General features: G+C 34.8%; 1 protein-coding gene across 2 annotated transcripts; it reads left to right on the forward strand.

Annotated features, from left to right (window-relative positions):
- The first annotated feature begins 17346 nt into the window (after nt 1–17346).
- Nucleotides 17347–24219, forward strand: LOC110108991 (alpha carbonic anhydrase 7). 2 transcript variants are annotated; one of them, XM_020839872.2, is made up of 7 exons: nt 17349–17547; nt 17721–17938; nt 18051–18157; nt 21099–21201; nt 21577–21747; nt 22802–22855; nt 24039–24219. In XM_020839872.2, exons 1-7 carry the CDS (start codon nt 17457–17459, stop codon nt 24120–24122), a joined length of 828 nt encoding a protein of 275 aa, XP_020695531.1. In that variant the 5' UTR covers nt 17349–17456; the 3' UTR covers nt 24123–24219. The 2 variants fall into 2 exon arrangements, with proteins under 2 accessions (XP_028547796.1, XP_020695531.1); XM_028691963.1 differs by lacking the exon at nt 21577–21747 and having other exon boundaries at nt 17347–17547.
- Nucleotides 24220–24449: the final 230 nt, after the last annotated feature.

The following is a 24449-nucleotide window of genomic DNA, read 5'->3' on the forward strand; positions in this document are numbered from 1 at the left end:
GAATATACGTGGTGGTAGAATTAAGAAAATTTCGTCTCAGGGTTGTACGGATATCTAGCACACAAACAAAGGAGAAATAACACCAGAATTTTTACGTGGAAACCCTGAAAGGGAAAAAACAACGGGTCACGCCCAGTTGAAAATAATTCTACTAGTATTTGTTTGAAGTACAAAAAGGCTGACTCGTCCACCAAAGTTAGGACGATCAGATTGCAATGAATCTCTTCTGAATTGAGATTCAGTTACAAAGTTGAGCAGAGTTCTGGCGTCACCCGGGCATCCAGAAGAATTCCGGCGTTACTCAGGCGGCGGGAAGAACTCCGGCGGTGGTCGATGAGGAGTTATTCTCTCCTATCATTCTCTTCTTATCTTCTTCTCTTCTTCTTGTTTGGGTCCCCTCTCATGAGAAATGAGGGGTCTATTTATAGATTTTCTGGAGTGGCATAGCTTGTAAATAAGTGTGAGATCAGGGGAAAATAGGGAGTGGTCGAATGGACGGTTGATATTGAATCCCTTGATCGTATATTGTTCGTTAGACATTTGAAGGTTTTAATGATGTCGAAATGCACTGATCTTTGGCTCGTTAGATTTGTCTCGTCGAGCCGTTCGATTCGACTATAAGCTCGTTAAAATTGGAGATCGTTTGGTAACTCAAATTGCGGTATGAACTTTTCAACAACACTTTGGGTGCTTGATATGGGCTCATTTGGGCTCGGATTAAGTTGAATTTGGTGTCGTTAGGTTTGTATTTCTGTGACGCTCAGTTTGATTATAAGTTTGTTGAAATCAGAGTTCAGGTGGTCCCAGATTTAATTTTTGAAGTTTTTGGGTTGATTTTGCCTCGATATTCGTGCTCGATCAAGATAATTGTTTGATTATATATTAGTTGCCCCGTATTTTCGGACATCAAAGCTCCAGGAGTCCGAAAATATATGTGTCGACATTTCATACTGGCCGAATCGCAAAAAATTGAGTTCTAAAAATTAATAGCTTGCTCAAACTTGATCATAGAGGCCCCAGTTGAGCTCCGAAAGTGTCGAAATCGAGTCCGGAACGTCGAAAAAAATGTCCGGGGACCCTAAAATCGTCCGATTCGGACCGTCCAGGCCGAAAATCGGGCCTGGACACGCGTAGGCGACTAAACAGGCGCACCCCATGGGGCACGCGGTTGCAGCTCTGGCTGGCAGTTGCTGGCCGGCGGTTGGTCGAAATTCGAATTTTGAATTTTTTTATTCGTATTTTATCGTGTGGGGCACAAAAAATTCAGAAAAAATTTAAAATTCTAGTGAACTCTAGAAACTTCCCCCTTCTTTCACAAAAAACTATAAATAATACCCCTAAGGTCTATAGAAAAATTGTCAATTCTCTTCTTCTCCCTCTAGCACTCTGACAGTTGAGGCTTTTCACTATTTTTCAGTAGGTTACTTTCCCTACTTTATTTAGCGTCCCTCCTCTCGTACATAAGTTAGAATTTTCTCATCTTTCTCTCCTTCTAGCTTTCTGCTATTTTTTAGTAGGTGACTTTCCCTATTTGATTCGGCGCCCCTCCTCTTATACAGAAATTAGAATTTTATGCACTTTTTCTTCTTCTGGCTTTCTGACAGTTGAGGCTTTCCGCTATTTTTCGTAGGTGATTTTCCTTACTTAAATCGGCGCCCCTCCTTTCGTACATAAGTTAGAATTTTCTCCTCTTTCTCTCATTCTGGCTTTCTAACATTTGAGGCTTTACATTGTTTTTCGTAGGTGATTTTCCCTACTTAAAACGGTGCCCTTCCTCGTGTGTAGAAGTTAGAATTTTTTGCAGTCGTTTCTTTTCTTCTTCTCTGGTCTTCTTCTTACAGTTGAGGCATTCCACTATTTTTTATAAGTGATTTTCCCTACTTAACTTAGCTCCCCTCCTCTCGTACAGAAGTTAGAATTTTCTCCTCTTTCTCTCCTTTTCGCTTTCTGACAGTTGAGGCTTTTCGTTATTTTTCGTAGGTGATTTTCCCTACTTAAATCGGTGCCCCTACTCTCGTATAGAAGTTAAATTTTTGCAGCCTTTTTTTTTCTTTCTCCTCACTCATTCTAACTTTCTTACAGTTGAGGCATTCTCCTGATTGTTGTAGGCGTCATCCCCTACTAAAATTCAGGGCCCCTCTTTGTGCATAAAAATTAGAATTTTTAGAGTCGTTCCTTTTCTTCTTCTCTTGTCTTCTTCTTATATTGGAGGTATTCTACTGTCGGAGATAGGAGACATTCCCCTATCAAGGTTCAGTGCCCCTCTCTTGTATAGAAGAAGTCGTGATGAGAGGTATCTTCTTAATAGATATACTCGTGACAAAAAAGATCTATTGGTACTTGTATGAGAGGGCGATTTGAGAAGGTTTGGCGATAATGTTTTCCTTGAGGAGAATCAGAAGTGATGAGTTGACGGGGAGAATTTTGATGTTGTTTGAACGAAAGTTTGTCGATGATGAACGATCGAGTTGAAGCGCATTAGCAGTCAACGACCGAGTGTAAAGTTGAAGGAGAGAGTTTTAGGGTGCGCTGCTAGTAATAGTCGAGCGAGAAGTCGATGATGGTGGATATGAAGGAAAGGACCAACAACGAAGATCGGACGAAGGGCCGATGATGACGGTGGTCCTGTTGCATTCTGCTAAGGCGTTATATATATCCATATTGACATGTGCAGACATCAAAAAATTTTCCTTTCTTTGAAGAAGTTATAGGAGATGCTTGTGTGCAGCAGAGAATAAGTCAGTTAAATCCACCAAGGATTTTTTATTATTGTAAAGTTTCTTGTTGCTTGATGATAGTAGCTTATACAAATAATGTCAATGTACATTTTTAATTTCAAATTATTGCGAAAAAGAACTTGATGTACATTTTTTGCAATGTAACTCCAATTATATTATATATGAAGTTGAGAATTTGTCATTCGGAACAAACTAAATTGTGATTACATCTTTTATGCATGCTTTGATATATTGCCCCCCATATTTTCATGAGGGTATTTGAGATCACTGAAGTCTTTATATGAGTGATGAATTTATCAACCACTTGCTTTCTTGGAGTATTTATAGAGAGAACATTGTTCACTCAGAACATTGCTCGATGATGTTGACCTCTGTTGAAGAGGTCGAGAGAATACATCAATAATATATGACTTATTCGAGCTTGTATGTCAGAGCACTGCTCGATGAAAATAACTTGTGTGAAAGAGGTCGAGAGAATTTACTAAGGACGTAAGACCTATCCGAGGTTGTATGTCAAAGCCTTTGCTCGATGACGTTAAAGTGTGTGGAAAAGGTCAAGAGAATCCACCAATGATGTAAGATCTATACGAGGTTGTATGTTAGAGCCCTGCTCAATGACGTTAACCTGTATGGAAGAGGACGATGGAATCCACCAAGGATGTAAAACCTATATGAGATTGTATGTCATAGCTCTGCTCGATGACATTAATCTGTGTGGAAGAGGTCGGATCAAATCCTCTGGGATTGATCATCCGTTGATTGAGATTTAATATAAATTGTGTATTTCTCGAATCACGAAAAAAAAATTTTGAGAAATTTTTTATCTTTTATAAGAGAAAATAATATCACAACAACATGAGCATCACATTACTGTATTATATAGGACAGTACAATAATTTTTTATTATGACTTAGGGATATACAAATTACAGTATACTCAACATGTAAGATTTGCGTACGGGGACAACATAATATCTAACTTGGAAGAAGACATTAGTTATATCAAAGTGACACCCTACTCAACATAAAAGAGACATGATGAAACAAGATAAATAGTATTCCTAATACAAATGCACGAAGTGCGTGATCATTCAATCTCACCAACCATTTGAATATTATTCAATGGTTATCTTTGTTGTTGACTTTGCCCCTAGCGGGACGAGCTTCCTCTCGGGTAGGTGGATATCCAATAAATTGTCGAAGGTAACCCTGACGGATAAGTCTTTCAATCTCATCCTTGAGTTGCTTACAGGCTTCGGTAGTGTGACCACCACTACGATGAAAGTAACAATACTGATCTGTATTTTCGATGTTCGACTTCAAAGGATTTGGCCATTTCAATGTATCTTGATCTCGAACGGCCATCAATATATTTTCTCGAGATGTGTAGAGTGGGGTACTCCTTCTCTTGCCGAGGTTCTCATCGCGATAATGGAGGCCTAGGAGGTAGATTATTCTTCCTTTGCTTTTTCTGTTGTGAGGATGAATTGTCCATCCCAGGTGCACCTTTGCGCTTCCCATTGATTTGCTCAAACTACTTCCTGTGAGTATTTATAACTTCATATGTAGAAATTTGCTCCTCCACATAATGGATTAGATCAGCATAAGAATGAACAGTGTCGCGCATGAGTGCTGAATAGAATGGGCCATGACGAATACCTCCAAGAAAGCTCCCTCTTTGTAATTCAGGGTCTACTCCTGGAATCTGTCGAGCCTCGATAGAAAATTGCTGAAAATACTCCTTCAATGATTTTCCCTCATTTTGGCGGATCCCAGAGAGGTGGGAAGAATCCTTAGCAATTCTTCGATTGGTCACAAACTGTTCAACGAACAGTTTGGCTAATTTAACGAATGAAGGGATCATTCTGGACGGAAGCGAATAAAACCACGTTCGAGCCTATCCTTTAAGGGTAACAGGAAAAACCTGGCAAGGGAGTGCGTCCGATGCTCGTTGAATATGCGTGATGGTTCTATAGTAGTCAATATGCTCGTACGGGTCGGATGTCCCATGTAGGACTCGAAGCTTGGTACGTTGACTCCAACAGAAATGGGGTGCTGAAGAATGGCTTCATTTAGAGGTGATGACTCTTAGAAGCTCCAATGTCGAAGAGTTTGCCTCACATCTCCACGGGGGAACTCTTCGCAAACTAATCTCCATAGTTCATGACGTAGGGAGTTGCGAGGGATCTTAGCAACGTATTGTTGGGCTGAGTCCTCTGGGAGATCTTGAAGAATGCGAAGTTACCGAGTTGTGGGCGAAGGATGGGTAGAACTTGCTATATCGGCAAGTTCATTGCCCTGGTGTGATTGTAGATGCCTCCTTGGCGGAGGAAAGTAAATCTCACCATGAAGATGTTCGGGTTGAACATCTTCAAGCCCTGGTGGATCTCGCAGGAGAAGAATCTCTTCTTGAGGTGTTAATGTCGGTCATCGAGTCTCTCGCAGGAGTTGAAGGATCTCATTCTGAGATTCCTCCATCTTTCTAATGCAATCTTATAGGGAAGGCCCTGAAGTTCCTTCTCCAATCGCATTATGTCCCCCCCCCCAAAGGATAAAAAGAGGCAGATATGGGGCGTTTATGATTCATAAACTGATTTTTGGATTGGTGGGAGTTGGATCGAGAAGTTCCAATGATACTACTGCTTTGCTTGTTGACCGTTGTAGCAATACTTGATGTTGTGGGATAATGTTTCACACAGTCGGCACCAAACTGTTACGAACTAGAATATACATGGCGGTAGAATTAATAAATTGTTGTCTCAGCGTTGTACGGATATCTAGCACACAAACAGAGGAGAAATAACACCAGAATTTTTACATGAAAACTCTGAAAGGGAAAAAACAATGGCGCCACGCCCAATTGAAAATAATTCCACTATTATTTGTTTGAAGTACAAAAAGGCTGACTTGTCCACAAAGTTATGACGATCAGATTGCAATGAATCTCTTTTGAATTGAGATTCAGTTACAAAGTTGAGCAGAGTATCGGCGTCACCCGGGCATCCGACAGAATTTCGGCGTTACTCAGGCGGCGGGAAGAACTCCGGCGGTGGTCGAGGAGTTATTCCCTTCTATCCTTCTCTTCTCTTCTTCTTGCTTAGGTCCCCTCTCATGAAAAATGAGGGGTCTATTTATAGATTTTATGTAATTGCATAGCTTGTAAATAAGTGTGAGATCAGCGGCAAATAGGGAGTGGTCGAATGGACAGATGATATTGAATCCCTTGATTATGCACCATTCATCAGACATTTGAAGGTCTTAATGATGTCGGAATTCATAGATCTTGGGCTCGTTAGATTTGTCTCATCGAGCCGTTTGATTCGACTATAAGCTCGTTAAAATTGAAGACCATTTGGTAACTCAAATTGCAGTATGAACTTTTCAACAACACTTTGGGTGCTTGAATTGGGCTCATTTGGGCTCGGATTGAGCTGAATTTGATGTCGTTGGGTTCGTATTTCTAAGACGCTCAGTTTGTCTATAAGTTTGTCTCTGAAATCAGAGTTCAGGTGATCCTGGATTTAATTTTTGAAGTTTTTGGGTTGATTTTGCCTCGAGATTTGTGCTCGACCAAGATAATTTTTTGATGATATATCATGAATAAATAATATATAATTACAGCATTTAATATAGGTTATCTATCTATAAGTGGTTCAGATTTTCATGCGAAGTTAACATGCAAAAATCTTTCTTTGTGGTCTTTAGATGCATTACTATTTTTTATTATATTTAAATAAAATTAAAATCAACATATTTTAAATTGGTGATAAAAATAATATTTTTTTTTTGCAATAAGTTATATAATAAATAAAATATTAACATATTAAGATATTTATACATATTTGATGAAAATAATATCTATCATTTTTTAAATTATTTTGATTAGGTTAAACAATGTGAATTAAATCTTTTTGAAAACTTTTACATCAATTACAATCAAACTCATATTGTTGCGTGCTAGAATATACGCGGCAGTAGAGTTAGAAAATATTCGTCTTAGCGTTGCACGAGTATTCAGCACATAAACAGAAAAGAGAAATGAACACCAGAGTTTTTACGTGGAAAACCCAAAAAGGGAAAAAACCACGGGGCCTCGCCCAGTTGCAAAGTTCCACTAGTATTTGTTTGAAGTACAAAGGTTGATCCGTTGATCCCCTGGATTACAACGAAGCTCACGTGAAGGCTGCTAAAGATGAATGGGGCCTATCCTTGATAGGTTATTCCATTGGTAGAAGACCTTATTACGAGTCTTTGCTCTCTGCCATGCGTAAGTTATGGAAGCTCAAAGGTATGATGAAATTACTTTCGTTGAGCGATGGTTTTTTCATGCTTAAGTTTACCGCACATGAGGACTATGACATGGTTTTGTCGGGCGGTGTTTGGTTTTTTCTGGGTAAACCCTTCGTCTTGCAAAAATGGAAGCCAAATTTTAAGCCTGTTAGGGAAGAATTTTCCTCTGTCCCGGTTTGGTTTAAAATCATCGATCTTCCGCTTCCCTGTTGGACTCCAGAGGATATTTCGCGGATTGCTAGTAAAATCGGTAAGTCTTTACTTGTGGATGATCTCACAGCTGAGAAAATAAGACTCACGTACGCCAGGGTCTGTGTTACACTATTCTTCCCTCCGCGTGGAAGATCGATCCATAACAGCGTCCGTCCAACTGCTATGAACGCAGAAGCGGTGTTTTTTTACTCCTTTTAAAATTTCTGGATCGGAGATTTTTCAAATTATGAACTATCACGTTGGTTTCCGAATTTTTTTTTTTATTATTTTCGCAGCCATGATGTAATGATCTATTGTTGAGGCTGGCCGTAGTACGGCACGTGAATAACGTGTTTCTTGAATTCTTGCATTGCTTTATCTTATACTATTTGCTCTAAATATTATTAATTATTTTTTTATAAATTAATTACAATCATAAAATTATAAATTATGTTTATAAGTCGCGTGCTTCTAGAACGCAAGAGCTTCTCATCTTTAAAAATCTTGGCCGCCCAGGACTATTGATCAGTTGACTCAAATATTCATAACCGATAAATAAGTAAAATTTGTTGTCTATGTTTGATTTGTTAATTTATCTACTCGAATATATTATTTATTAATATGAAATCTATTTTAAAATAGATATTTGAGGATTTTGACAAAAAATAATCAAAATAATTAAAAAAAATAGATAGACACCTATTATACATATTAGGAGATTGGAAATTTGGGTAAGTTTAAAAATTTGAAAAATCCTAGAAATCCATGATATGACCATCATCACTTGATTGTCATCTCTCCACACCTATTTTCTTAAAAAAGAATAATATTTGTTGTCGATGAAAATATTGACAAAACAGTTGACACCCGGTGTTACATTAACCTAGATGCATATCATTATCAGCATCTCGACACCCTCCATCGCCACGGAGAATGATAAGCATTATTGACACCAACGTAAAACATGCTATAAACTATAAGCTTAATGTTTGTTACCAACCTCGACTCCAATTATAATCGATAAAATTGATGCATGTTGTTGAAACCAATGCTAACTCACACCCTTGCTCGACATAATCTTGATGTCTATTGTTACAAATAAGGCTGTTATATATATGTCATCAACAAAAAGACTAACACCCAATATTGATGTCGACCTTAATGCTCATTGTTGCACTTTTTCAAGTGAATTATTGCCAATCGGGATGTTTATCATCACCAATAAGGTCAATACATGCTGTCGATAAATATTATTGCCAATAAGATCAATATCCTCCACTAACATCAACGTCGATGCACGTTTTGTTAATAAATATGGCACCCAATAACGACATCAAAACTCCAACTCATGTTACCATTAATAAGGTCACTGCTCAAGAAAGGAGGCAATGCCAAGGCCTAGCTAGTATAGGACAAATTATTACGTCCGGTCATCGGACGTCCGGACATCCAATCCGGTGTCACCACGTCACCCAAATACACAGGGTTCTGATGAATTTTGATGACGTGACGACACCGGATTGATGTCCAGACGAATCTGGACACCGGACGTAATAATTTTCCCTAATTTAGATACCAAGGTTATTATTGATCTTCTCGGACTCTCGTCTCCCATCTAGAAAGAGGACAACCGAGCAGGCTTTCAATGAACCCTTCAATATAACTCCAACAAATCTTAAGATTTTTCTACATCCACCATAGAGGTCATCCTCCATAATTTTGTGGAAGAACATCATTTCTAGTCTAAACGATAGACAAGTGGAATAAATTCAACCAGCTTAAGTTTCATGGCTTTTCCTTTATCAAGTTTCACATTTTAAAAAAAAAATCTTGTCTTTTTTAGCAATTCTTATCTTATTTTAACATTATGTGTTGAATCTTCATATAATGATAAGAAAATATTGTTTTTCACTAGAGAGATTATTGGATTTGGACACCGGACACATCTTACCATTCGGTACTTCACAATACCGAGTAATACTGACCGAGTAATGTTGAACTCGATACTGTGAAGTACCGAGCTCATACAGAGCTCAGTACCGAGTCGGAGGTGATGTGGCTCATTTTTATTGGACTCCGGACGTCGTTCGGTGTCCAAACCCAATAATTTCCCTTTTCACTGCCACCATGAACGATCTAGCATGTAAAAATTATATAGAAATTATATAAAAAAAAAATTATGTTATTTCATATTTAACGTAAGCTATTCATCGAATTTAACATGTTCAAACGAGAAAAATGTGTGTTTTTTGTTTTTTGGCAGCTGTGGTCCTGAAATTGTGACCGACAATCATCGTTACTAATATGTCTTACGAATTTTTCTCTCGATATTTTTTTGAGAAAGCGATTGCAAAATTGAGATCCAATTGCAATTGAGTACAATTGCAAACATGTAAAATGTCCAGATTTTGTGACGACTTAGTTTTTAGGCAGTCAACTTCTGATTACTGTCTTACAGCAAAAAACATGCAGAAAATTCAACAATCACTGTTAAGGATGAGGGTGTAAATATAGAGATGAAACAAATAAAAAAAAAAGTAAAAATAATAAAAAAAAAAGGACATCAAGATTTAATGTGAAAAAATTCAAAATAGAAAAAAAAAATCACGAAGTCACATCACATTTAAAAATTTACTATAAAAATTGGGAGAAATAAGTACATATCTCTCTTCTCTCTGACTCTCTCCATACCACTCTTCTCACGTACATCATTCTCCATATCTTACACACATAAAAACAATAGAGAGCCAAGTTATTTAACACCAAGGGATGCAACCCTTCTAAAAAACAAGAAAGAAAACTGCTCATTCCATCTCGCACCGCTGCAACACCAGTTTGAAGCGCTGCAACGCTAGTTTGAAGCGTTGTGGTGCTTGAACCTCTGTTTTGATCCGTCGTGACGCCGCATTTAGACTGTTGCATCGCTCTGCTCTCTGTCATTCAATAATGGGGCGCTCGAGAACACAGTACTAAGGTGCTTGGATACATAGCGCCGGCGCATTGCATGGAAAAAAAAAATTTGAACCCAAGCAAGGGGTAAACCTCTCGCACTCCCAACGAGTACAAAAAACATAAGATCCGAGACAACAAAAAAAACCTGTTGATCAACACAATCAGATTCCATATACCATTTCTACAAATGGGCTTGAATTAGTTTTAAATTTTCTGAACGTTTTAACGTCTTACCTATATGTCCGTTCAGCTTATTAATTTATTAATTGTTATTTAATTATTTTATTAAATAAATAAGGAGTTATTAATTCTTCTAAGGATTAATAAATTATTTTCCCTTAGTGCCGTCCGTTAACTTATTTAATTTATTAATTCTTCTGAGTTCTGAACGTTTTATTAATTCATGTATTAATGTTTCGTGCAATTCTAAACCTATCCGCCTTCGTCTCTTTGTCTTGGTGCCATCGTCCCTATATATCGCCTTCGCCTCTTCGTCTGTCGTCCTAATATTCAGATTGCCCTAGCTGACTCCACTCGCCGTCATGTAGGTTTCTCTCCAAAATGGATGTTTTCGGCTTCTTATAATTCTTTAATGTTTGTTCTTCCCGGCAATCAATCACCCGCATTTTTATTTCGGTGTTTCAACTTCTTAAACGTTTCAGTATCCTATATCCAATTAATTCGTTCTTTCAAAATTCCTCAATGTCTAGCTACTTCCGCTCGCCGTCATCTCCTATGGTAGGTTTATTGGCCTGAATTTCTTTAGCGTTAGTTTTTTCCCGGCATTTACTCGCCCGCATTTTTATTTCGGTGTTTTCAACTTCTTAAGCGTTTGAGGATCCTATCTCCAATTAATTTGGTATTTTGAAATTCCTCAATGTCTAGCTGCTTCCGCTCGCCGTCATCCCCTCCGATAGGTTTATTGGCCTAAATTTCTTTAACGTTAGTTTTTCCTGGCATTTACTCACCTGCATTTTTATTTCGGTGTTTTCAACTTCTTAAGCGTTTGAGGATCCTTTCTCCAGTTAATTCGGTCCCCTGGAATTCTTCAACGTTTTTTCACTATTTGGATGCATGAAGATGAATTCAACGATTGAAATGTTTCAACCTCTGACCGTTCGGTTCCTGTACGATGATTGTCGCATGTTCTCTTTCTCCCTTATATATATAATTGGCAAATTTATTCTCACATGTTTTTCTTTTATCATTTTTGTGATTTGGATTTTGTTTCTGGATCTCTACTCTTTTTGCTTTAGAGAATCTCTACTATTTTGACTTCAAATTTACGTAATTAATTTTACGAAGGAAATCGTTTATTAAGTTCGTCTTTTTAATTATTGATTTTATGCTATATGCTTAAGCTTTGTGCTTTAGCTTTTATGTTCATGTCTTCAATTGGGCCTTAACCTAGGAAAAGTTTTAGGCCTTCGTATTAGTTTACGGCATTAAATGTTTGTCAATATTTGGTGTTTTTTAAGAGACTGTCCTACTTTATTTTTATAAGATGAAGGCACAGAAAGTTACATAAGTAGCAGCATATTGATGGATATTTGTTTCAAATTTATGCCACTGTTTTAAGTTCTCAAGCCTTGGAAAATTCAGAACTTGCCTATTTTAATAGAAAAATATTTCAACATCCTTTTTTACTTTAGACACTGAGGTGTGAATCAGAAATCTATAAATATTATCACTTTTTCATCTTCCTAATTTTCTGAAACTTTTTTTTTTTTGGTCTAATAAGTACAACTTCTATCTGTCTTACATTTCTAGCATATAAGCCTATTCATATTCAATAAATGTCACTCCAACCATTCATTTAATATAATCATTCCTTAATTTATTCTTTTTATATTTGTCATACAACTATCTTAACATATTCTTTTTTTTTTTTTTCTTAGCTAACTTAGCTATTAACGACCCATTAATTGCTTAATATTTGGATCCATATATCCTGTTAAACAAAGTTTTATACATAAGTGACTACTTTTGAGTGTTAAATGCACTAACAATATATTTCATTGATACAATCACTACAATGTTGATATTTCATGCTTTATTAGTTCGCACATTTGTATTCGTGCTATGATGATGCTTGTGAATGGACAAACAAATTCTTCATGCAATAAACCATTTACCTGCTTACATATTGTGTATACAACATTAGTCCAGATCAAATTTGAATATCAAAACTTCAGTTTGTCGAACACAAATTACAATAAGCCTTCTACCACATTTTTTGAATTAAAAAAATATTTGGCAAAAAAAACCTTCTTATTCTTAGACTTAATAGGCTTAATTGCTTCTTTAAACTTGGAACATGTTTGATTGGGGGCTTCAGATGGCAAATTAAGTGTTAAATAGAGTTGAACAATTTGGCTGATGAAAAAAAAAAAAATTAATGCAAGTTGACATTAAACTAATAAAAGTATTTAATTATAGTTTAGCTTTAGCTCATTTTTTAAATTAGCATGGTGTTTTAATATTAAAGATAAAATTTTTAAAGCTTGTCTTTTGTGACGACTTAGTTTTTAGGCAGTCAACTTCTGATTACTGTCTTACAGCAAAAAACATGCAGAAAATTCAACAATCACTGTTAAGGATGAGGGTGTAAATATAGAGATGAAACAAATAAAAAAAAAAGTAAAAATAACCAAAAAAAAAAAAGACATCAAGATTTAATGTGAAAAAATTCAAAATAGAAAAAAAAATCACGAAGTCACATCACATTTAAAAATTTACTATAAAAATTGGGAGAAATAAGTACATATTTCTCTTCTCTCTGACTCTCTTCATACCACTCTTCTCACGTACATCATTCTCCATATCTTACACACATAAAAACAAGAGAGAGCCAAGTTATTTAACACCAAGGGATGCAACCCTTCTAAAAAACAAGAAAGAAAACTGCTCATTCCATCTCGCACCGCTGCAACACCAGTTTGAAGCGCTGCAACGCTAGTTTGAAGCGTTGTGGTGCATGAACCTCTGTCTTGATCTGTCGTGACGCCGCATTTAGACTGTTGCATCGCTCTGCTCTCTGTCATTCAATAATGGGGCGCTCGAGAACACAGTACTAAGGTGCTTGGATACATAGATAGCGCCGGAGCATTGCATGAAAAAAAAAATTGAACCCAATTGCAAGAAAAATTTTTAATTATTGATTTTATGCTATGTGCTTAAGCTTTGTGCTCTGGCTTTTATGTTCATGTCTTCAATTGGGCCTTAACCTAGGAAAAGTTTTAGGCCTTCGTATTAGTTTACGGCATTAAATGTTTGTCAATATTTGGTGTTTCCTAGCTAAGAGACTGTCCTACTTTATTTTTATAAGATGAAGGCACAGAAAGTTGCATAAGTAGCAGCATATTGATGGATATTTGTTTCAAATTTATGCCACAGTTTTTAGTTCTCAAGCCTTGAAAAATTCAGAACTTGCCTATTTTAATAGAAAAATATTTCAACATCCTTTTTTACTTTAGACATTGAGGTGTGAATCAGGAATCTATTGTGCTCTTAGCTTCTCAATAGCCTTACAGAATACCCATTATTACTATAATTCATATAAATTACCGCTTATACAAAACTATGTAAAAATATGTAAACATAAGCTAAGAGTTCTAATATAATCAAGGCTATCTCTTTTTTAGTTGATAAGAAACATTTTGCTATACAGCCATCCTAAACTTTGAACACTCTTAAAACAATTATAGGTTTGCCATTTGACATGCATTTGTGTCATTAAATATGTTCCTAAGTTCTTTTTTTTTTTATTATTATTATCATTGATTCAACTTGAAACACTTTTGTGATTTGGATCAAAATGTGAATTCTGCAACTTGGACAGAACATAAGCCATTTGTTTGCTCATAATATCAAATCAAAAAAAATTTCTCCTTCTCCCGCTCTAACTTTTTTGTAATATAATTTTTACTTGATTTATTCTTAACTTTTGTGCTTGAATGTCTCATTCATCATCACATTAGCCTTATCATAACTATTAAGGATCATCTTTATGTATTCTTATTTCCCTTTAATTCATATTGAGCTTTGTACAACAACACAACGCAACAACATTGAGTTTTACATATTGAGTTTGTTGTTGTTTTTGTTGTCGTATTGAGTTTTGTGTAAGGTATTACGTTCATTATTCTCAAATCATTTTGAACAAATTCTATAAATATTATCACTTTTTCATCTTCCTAATTTTCTGACACTATTTTTTTTTTTGTCTAATAAGTACAACTTCTATCTGTCTTACATTTCTACAAGCCTATTCATATTACACAACTCTCCTTGGCCTATTGGTTGAGAGCTTAGGCTTCCAACTAAGAGGTCCAAGGTTCGAGTCTTTGTGTATGCGTTGTGTGTGTGAGTTTGCCTTAATTGGCCTAAATGTCCCAAAAAAAAAGCCTATTCATATTCAATAAATGTCACTCCAACCATTCATTTAATATAATCATTCCTTAATTTATTCTTTTTATATTTGTCATACAACTATCTTAACCTATTCTTTTTTTTTTTCTTAGCTAACTTAGCTATTAACGACCCATTAATTGCTTAATATTTGGATCCATATATCCTGTTAAACAAAGTTTTATACATAAGTGACTACTTTTGAGTGTTAAATGCACTAACAATATATTTCATTGATACAATCACTACAATGTTGATATTTCATGCTTTATTAGTTCGCACATTTGTATTCGTGCTATGATGATGCTTGTGAATGGACAAACAAATTCTTCATGCAATAAACCATTTACCTGCTTACATATTGTGTATACAACATTAGTCCAGATCAAATTTGAATATCAAAGCTTCAGTTTGTCGAGCACAAATTACAATAAGCCTTCTACCACATTTTTTAAATTAAAAAAATATTTGGCAAAAAAAACCTTCTTATTCTTAGACTTAATAGGCTTTAGATGGCAAATTAAGTGTTAAGTAGAGTTGAACAATTTGGTTGATGAAAAAAAAAAAATTAATGCAAGTTGACATTAAACTAATAAAAGTATTTAATTATAGTTTAGCTTTAGCTCATTTTTTAAATTAACCATGGTGTTTTAATATTAAAGATAAAATTTTTAAAACTTGTCTCATATAAAGAGAATAATGTGACTTATTGATTACAATCATGATAAAAAAATCACAAATGAAGTTTAATCTTATCAAATATATTATATTACGAACTTTTCCATTGATAATTTGATTTTAAAATTTTTTGTAGCAATAATTTTATAAAATGAAATATAACGAGTAAAAAAGTAATTTTTTCTTAAATTTATTATGTTAATTTTTTTATTTATTATTAATGTTTAAAATTTTTCTAACATGCAATTAAAAAAAGAACTTATATCTTTCAAGAAAATCCAACTTTAAACAAGCAATTAAAAAAAGAACTTATAACTTTCAAGAAAATTCAACTTAAAAAATAAATAATCTATTTATTGCCTAATGAACAAAATTTAATACCAAAATAATTCATGAATGATAGAAAATTCATATCATATTAAACTATTTATCTAATCATATAAAACTTAACATAATTATTATAATAATTTTTTTATCTTAATAATGATAATATAATTAAAATATTTATAATATAAATTTAACTTTTAGATTTTTAGTCATCACGTGCATTTAATGCACGGATATTTATATAGTATATATCAATCACAGTTGAGACTGGGACAAACAAAGACTCATGATTACATAAAAATAAAGTACGTAGCTTAGGCAAAAATTTGATAGAGAAAAAAATTTGAATTTAAAATGTTGAAAATGCTTTATTAATTAAACTATGAGCACCGACTACTAAAATATTTTAGCGATCTACAACAAGTCAAGTTAGCATTTATGACAATGGAGATATAAATTTTTCTTAACAAATGCTTATAAATTAATTTTATTATTTTAGAGTAGCATAAATTAAATATTTGTTATTAAAAATATCAAATATCGTCACAAGATTATTATCCTATTTGAATTAAAAATATATTGTGTAATTTATAAATTGATATCTGATAAGATAAAATATTCAAAAATAAGAAGGTATTTTCATTTTTTTAAGGGACTCTTTGGTTGGAAGTAAAGAGAGTAATAAAGTGAATGTATGGGTTTTAAAAATTTTAATTTTTGGTTGGATGAAAAGTAAATCCAAAGTAGAGTAAAGTAAATGCAATGTATTTTATTCTAGTTCATTTATAAGATAAATCATTCTCGCTCGGTTTTGAGCAAAAACCATTTAAATAGCTCAAAAGCTTGCTTGACCACCATCAATGGCCTCGTCACCCTACTGTCAGCCGCCACCATAAATTGATATCTGATAAGATAAAATATTCAAAAATAAGAAGATATTTTAAATTTTTTTTTAAGGGGCTCTTTGGTTTGAAGTAAAGAGAGTGTAATAAAGTGAATGTATGTGTTTTAAAAATTTTGATTTTTGGTTGGATGAAAAGTAAATCCAAAGTAAAGTAAAGTAAATGCAATGTATTTTATTCTAGTTCATTTATAAGATAAATCATTCTCGTTCGGTTTTGAGTGAGAACCATTTAAATAGCTCTAAAGCTTGCATGACCACCATCAATGATTCAATGGCCTCGTCACCCTACTGTCAACCGCCACCCTCCATCATAGCCCTCCATTTCCAGTAGCCGGTCACCGTTGCCACCCAAACATAACATTTTTATAATTTACATTGCATTCACTTTACTTCAAAATCAAATAAAAAAAATAAAGTCATGAATTTCTCTACACTCATCCAAATAATTTCAAAATATTACTTTTAAAATGCATTCACACCACATTCTTTTTTCATGTACTAAAATGCCCCTCAGATAAAATTAATTTAATTTTTAATTTATATTTAAAATTAAAAGTGCTTACTAAGATTTTATTTGAGATTACTTTCTTACTGTTTCTTAAATCAAATTTATAATAAAAAAATTTTATTTTGTACTAAAAAAAATACTTTAAAAAATAATAAAAAAATCATCCCAAATCAAATCTAAATCAGCCCCACCTTCCCCACCTTCCCCACCCATTCCTTATAATATTTACAAGATTGTCAAAACTAAGCTGTTTTAGCAAAAAAGTCAAAGTAACGTTCCAAACCGCACCAACTCTGACGCGTTAAAAGACGGAACAATATGTATCTCGTTTTTTTTTTCGGCCAGCAACTGCTGCAAATAAAATAAAGCTAAAATACTACCGTTATTTGTATCCGGCAGCCTAATAAATCCCTTCTCTCTTTGCCCGCTAACGCATTTCCTCTTCACAGAAGGCAAACATGGCCGGCCCTGCATCAAAACTCGCCGTTATCTCTCCCTTCCTTATCGTCCTCCTCCTTTCTCCGCTGTCAAACGGCCAGCTGGAAGTTGGTAAGCAAGTTCTCTTTTTTACTCTCCCTTTTAAAGGCTCATTTGCAATGATAAGATTTGTTAGATCACATCAGCTTTATTGCTAAACGGAGATATTGAAAACAACTTCACACGATCACAAATAAATTAACTAAAAATGAATTTTTTTACCATTTTGTAAAACCCCTTTACAGAGGATGAGAAGGAGTTCAGCTACGAGGTGGGGAGCGAGAACGGGCCGGATAACTGGGGGCAAATCCATGAAGACTGGGCGGCTTGCGGGGTCGGAAAGCTTCAGTCGCCCATTGATCTTAAAGACGAGCGGGTCGAGGTGGTGGATGGGCTCGGCCTTCTCCGGCGAACTTACCGGCCAGCTCCTGCCGTTATGAAGAACAGAGGGCATGATATCATGGTAACGCTTTACTGCTTTTGATCTAATTTTTCAGTAAAGTTGGAATATTTTTTTGTTTCTATGTAGATTTTGGCCGGAATCAATTTGGTGAATATTGATTTGTGTTGTGCAGTTGAAATGGGAGGGGGATGCAGGAGGTTTGTGGATTAATGGCACCGAGTATAAGCTTAAGCAACTCCATTGGCATTCTTCTTCGGAGCACACCATCAATGAACACAGGTAAGAGTTCTTTTCTCTGTTTGGTTAAATCTTTTGCACGATGTAGTTAGGCGATTAGATCATCTCTTTCATCGATTTGTTTTGGGGCAGTTACTCGTGAAAAGAATATTGATTTTATTTATATTTGTAGAATTAACAGTTTATCATTCAGAACATTAAAGTTCCAATAAATTATCACCTTCGGAGTGTTAAATTTGCTTCTTTTTTAATGATGTTTTTAATTTGGGGGTTATTTTTTGAATGAAAATGGTTTTATTTAGACTAATGCAGTACTACAAAAAATTCACAATTGATAACCATTAACTGCTCATAGGATAGTTGATGTTGACCCTCTTAAAATAATTAAAATCAGGTGGGATTGATCTGATTCAATGTTTCTTTCATACAACTATATTTTTTTTTCTTGAAAATAAGCAATCAAATCAATAGTATAAAAGTTTAATTACAGGTGATGCAATTTATTTGTTATAAACTAACATAGATAGTAATACTAAAACTTTTTCCCAAAAAAAAAAACTAAAACATCTTTTTATTAAAGATAAAATAGCTCATATATAAACTTGATGTGTGTCGCATAGCAACATGCGAAATGATTGAATTTAATAATGTTAATATTATTATTCATTACTTAGTGGTTTTTAGTACACATGATGAAAGAGATGAGGATTTTACATTGAAAGGAATCCAATGGTAGAAAAAGAGATTGGCGCCTGTTTGGATGTTGGTACAAATTTATGTTTGGATTTTCAGTGGTACTTTTTTATGTTCTTATGTAGCTTTTGTGTTTGCATTACAGTCTATAAATAAGTGTTATAGTCTGTAATAAAGGAAGTCAATAAGCCAAACAATAATCATTAATTTTGATTTCATCTCTCTCTTCCCTCCCTCTCTCACTCTACATTCAAGAAAGGGTATATCTTTCTTCAAGATCCAACAAGTGATATCAGAGATAGGTAGAGCTGAAGAAAGTTTCTCATATAAGAAAATGAATAAGAAGAGAGGAGGCGGTTGTGAGGTCAGACGGAGGAACACTGGAGTTCGCTTGTGTGGAGTGTGGACGCGGGCATGGTCGCGGAACAACCTGGTGCCACAATTAGGGTGGTCGCTCGGGATTGGGCGTTGCGCTTGAGCGGAAGTGAGCATGCTATCTAACGGAGTGCGTGTGGCATGGAGACACAAGGTCGGGCTCGGAAGTTTGGAGGCTAGACACAACCACGGGAGGTTCCGTTTGGGATCAGACACAGCACGGAGGTTCAACCAGGCTCGAACACATGAGGCGAGCGGGAGACGACTTCGTGGCCTGTAGTTCCCACAGGTGCCATGATCGGGAGATGTGACTTCGATCACTCATGAGGAAGACGGCGCATTTCATGCGATACGCAGGAAGGCGGGCGTGTGTGCGATGCAGCATGTGGTCACCTAGGTTAAAATCATATCGCATGCGGGAGTTTGAGTGATTGCACATGAACATGTGCTATCGTGTAAGGTCGGATTCATCCACAGGATCGAGAGAAGTGGAGGATTGGAACGGAAGAGTGGCTTCGGGTTGGAGGTGCAGGCTCATTCATAGAAGACCGATAGAAAGAAGAGAAAATCATGTAAGTACGAAGATTTGAGATCAACATAATCACTGTAGAAAACGATTTCAGTATGTGGAGGATCAAGATAAAGGTAGTGTTAGTTATTAGGGGTTGTCCGAGGCGATATCCAAAAATGGATTTGCGGCATTGAAGGATCGGGTGTAGGTAAGGGAAATGCAATTGAAGGCTCACAGTACAATCTTGCTTTCTCTTTGTGACGAGGTGTTACGAGAGGTTGCCGAGGAAAAAACACCCATCGAAGAATAGGAGAAACTAGAATCATTGTTCTTTGCAAATTGTGTGATCTTGAAGAAGTAGATATATACCGTCTAAATGGCAGAATCAAAGGATCTTCGAAAGCACATGGATGACTTCAGCAAGATAATTCTTGATCTTATGAATGTTGACGTGCGAATTGATAAAAAAGATCAGAGCATCATCTTGCTTAGGTCGCTGCCAAAAGCCTGTGAGCACATCATAGATAATGTTGTATGGGAAGAAGACTTTGACAATGATAGAAGTTAAGGCCATTTTAATGTTAAAGGATGTTAAGAGAAAATCTAAATAGAAAGAAGAAAACATTGTCAATATTTTGATTACAAGAGGAAGACCAAAGTTCAAAGGAATCAAGTCTAACAAGAAGTGCTTATACTACCATAAAGAGGGGCACTTTAAGAGAAATTGCCCGGATTTGTTGAAACTGCAAGGAATTGGGCTCAAAGCAGACTCCAGCTTAGCAGTGGTGATAAATTTGGGAGATGGTTGGATTTATTCAAATGTTTTGTAAAATATGAACTAATGTGGAGATTGTTAGGACATTGATCCAAATTTATGTTTGTATTTTCAGTTGTACTTTATTTAAATATTTGTATAACTTTTGTGTTACCATTAGAGTCTATAAATAGGTGTTATTAACCCATTTGTAAAGATGTGCTATTTGTAGAATAGTAATACAAAGAAGTACATTGGGATTAGTCTCTCAAGGACTTCTCTGCTAATCCTTCTTTTGTTTTTACTCAACCAAGAGATGGTGTGACAACTTTATACAAAACTTAAAGTCGCATCAATTCTTTTGGGTCTACTTTGTAATTAGCTTTTATAATTTGCACCTTGCAACACATATAGTTCATATAGCCAAAGAACCCATCTAAACTTTGAGGATCTTCACATTTACATCAATTAAGACAAATTTAAAAATACATCATATATATAAAACTCGAATTTAAAATATCTTAGTGCAAGCTTACTTCCAACTATAATAGTTGGAGAGGAGATGAGCCTCGTAATAATTTCTATTCAACAGATAGAGCTTTTTTTGGAACCATCTGTATTAATTCCATATTATATCGTGATAAATGTAGGTATCATTTGGAGCTGCACATGGTCCACGAGAGCGCTTATAAAAAGATCGCTGTGGTGGGCATCTTGTACCAACTGGGACGTCCTGATCGGTTCCTGGCAAAGGTAATTATATTCCTTTTTATATTCCTCACAATAAATAGCTATTCAATCATACTTTCACAGTGAACAAAGGAATGGGTGCTTTTATTATTTTGCTATTTTTGGCCTTAGCTTGTAATTATAAATTGAGGAAATTTTCTCAACAGTACAATAAGAAAATTAAAGAAGAATGAAAAATAAAATAATGATAATAATAATAACAGATAGTGCGGAATCTGAACATATTTGGAGGCTAATCCGGGCATGCCACATCACCGGGATCCAGTGCATCCGGTGATGTGGCGCGTTCGTATTCATCTCCGAATACATTCTATTTATGTACAGAATAATCTCTCGTCTGAGTGGCACTGACTATATATTGATTTGTGTTGAACAAAGGTGGCTAGTTATATTAAAAAACTGACGGATTTGGAGGAAGGAGCGGAAGAGAAGTTGGGTTGGGTGAATCCGTGGAGAGTGAGGTGGGGTAGCAAAAAGTATTACAGGTACATGGGCTCGCTTACAACTCCACCTTGCACCGAAGGCGTTACATGGACGATCATAAAAAAGGTTTTTTCTCTAAATTATTTACTACTTAACCTGCATTCTCTCTCTTTCTCTTTCTTCTGCATATTTGATTATTAGAAAGTTTTAGTTATTTAATTTGCTGAAACTTTATATAAAAAATGTTTAGATAGTCTAATGACATCTATTTTATGTTTCAAAAATTGTGATTTAAAATTGTAACTATAATTTTAGAAAAATATTAATGAATAGTTATCACCCTTAAGTTCATTTAGTTCAATTTTGATGTTTTTTTTTAAATTGTTAGATTTGAGTGATTTTCAAATACTCTATAAATCTCTATCATTATTATCGGAATCCTCATTAGTTGCACCCTATCTCCACCTGCCGTGGCGATCTCTGTTGCATGAAACTGATCACCAATGATTGCTGCTCGCCGCCAATTGCCATTGCCCTCGCTGGCCAATGGTCACCACCATTGTTGCGTTTTATATTATATTCATATGAATAATACAATTATCATAAATTTCATTTGAGACGGTTTTTTTACTTTTTTTCAAAAATAAATTTTTAGTACAAATTTTTTTTAAACTAAAAATTTTTGTACTACATTTAAAAAAAACAGTAAAAAAAATGCCTTAAATATTATTAAACACCCTTCTACTAACGAATTGGGTGTAAAAAGGTTGAGCTAATTTTTCCTGCCGAGCCGTTCCCTAAGTGACAAAGATTTAGCAACAAAATTAGCTTCAATCGATAAAAAAAAAAAAAAAAAAAAAAAAAAAACTTCCTAACGTTGAACCACAAATCGAACCAATTTACAGCAATGCCTAATTTCAGGTCTAGCATGAGTAGTTTTAAAAGAATTAAGAAAATAATTCTTATGATGCTTTTTTTTTTTTTGGTAAATTAGCTTCATTTGGAATAGTTTTCTTATTGTTTTCTAAAATAATTTATAGTATACAAATTTCTAATTCAAATAAATTTTGTACTAAAAATTTACTTTAGAAAATAATAAGAAAGCTATCTCAAACGAAACTTATCTCAAAGGAGTATATGTGATTCACATCTGACCCATTCAACTATTTTTGGCATCCAGATTCGAACTGTTTCAAGAGAACAGGTGAGGCTACTACGAGAGGCTGTCCATGATGTAAGTATAAAATTACATTATAATATTTATTTATTAGAGAATAATGATCTATTTGAGATGGCTGAATTATTTTGTAAGGATGATTGTGAAGCTTTTGTGAAGAAAATAAATTGTTTTAAAAGTCATTATGAATGTTATAAATATTTTCTTTTTAAAAAAATTCAAATTAATGTTTTTTTTTAAGGTATAACATATTAACAATTCTGATTGCTTTTCATCAAATAAAATTTTAAAAACTTTGAGAAAGTAATAAAAAAAGTTATAGTCAAATGAAATTATAGTTGTAATTTAAAAAGTTAAATGGGAAAGATTTCTCAAATAATTGAGATCTATTTGGGACAGCTTTCTCATTATTTTATTTTTCACACCGTAACAATAATTTCGTTTGACTATTTATATTTTACTATTTTCATCATTTCTTAGAAATTTTTGTCACATAAAACTGTTTTTTGCAATCGACATATCAAAATTATTTTTTCTAAAATAATTTTACAATCAACTTTATGAAACACTGCAGCTATCTCAAAAAGACTCTAAAGCTACCACAATATACGTTTACGAAATAATGATTTTATTAAAACATGATAAAATTAGCGAAGTGGTAGCTAGGAATTTTTATTAGGTCCGATGTCCTGACGTAGCTCTACATCCAAACACCAATAATATGTCGCCACGTGCTCTTACTCTTTACCGCGTGGCCCGACGACCCGACCCGAACCGGAACCCAATATTGCTATGTTCGGGTATTGCTAGGTATTGTTCGATATGGCTAGGTATTGCTTGGAAATAACGAGAAATACCGCTCCATCAAGATCAATACCTAGCGATACCGAGCAATACCTAGCAGTACCGAGCAAAAAATTGGGTATTGCTCGGTATTGCTAGGTATTGGTCTTAACAGAATGGTATTTCTCGTTACCAAGCAATACCTAGCAATATCCCGGTTTGCACAAATCAGCCTACATAGCAATACATTGGGTCGGGTCGTCGGGTCGCGTGATAAAAAGTAAGAGCAGGTGGCATCATTTTACTGGTGTCCAAACATAGAGATATGTCAGGACACCGGACCTAATAAAAATTCAAGTGATAGGCTGGTAGCTTCCTGATTCCTAAGAAAGTAATCTAGTTCTCATGTAAAAAAGCCTAATAATTCTAATAAATAATCTGGTTGTTTGGCTTGCAGGAATTCGAAGACAATGCTAGACCTACACAACCAATAAACGAAAGGGACGTTTTTATGTACCGTCCAAAGTATAATTGGCATTAATTATTTCGATTTATGCCTGTTCTTGTTTTAAACTATGATATATAAACAGTTTTATTTGTATTTATAACATAATTTTATGTCAATTTACATTTCTGCATGTAAGCATCTTTCTTTGATCTATTAATTGGGAGCTTTGGCTGTCAATTAAGACTTCGTTTGAGACAGTTTTTTTATTGCTTCTTAAAGCAACTTTTTAGTACAAATATTTTAACTTTTGTACAAAAAAGTTATTTTAAGAAGTAGGAAGAAAGCCGTTCCAAACGTGGCCTAAGAGGTCTTGAATTCGAGTCTTCTGTATGTGATGTGTGTGAGTTTATTTTAACGGAC

The sequence above is a fragment of the Dendrobium catenatum genome, unplaced genomic scaffold (assembly GCF_001605985.2).
Source record: "Dendrobium catenatum unplaced genomic scaffold, ASM160598v2 original_scaffold_96786, whole genome shotgun sequence".
NCBI lineage: Eukaryota > Viridiplantae > Streptophyta > Magnoliopsida > Asparagales > Orchidaceae > Dendrobium > Dendrobium catenatum.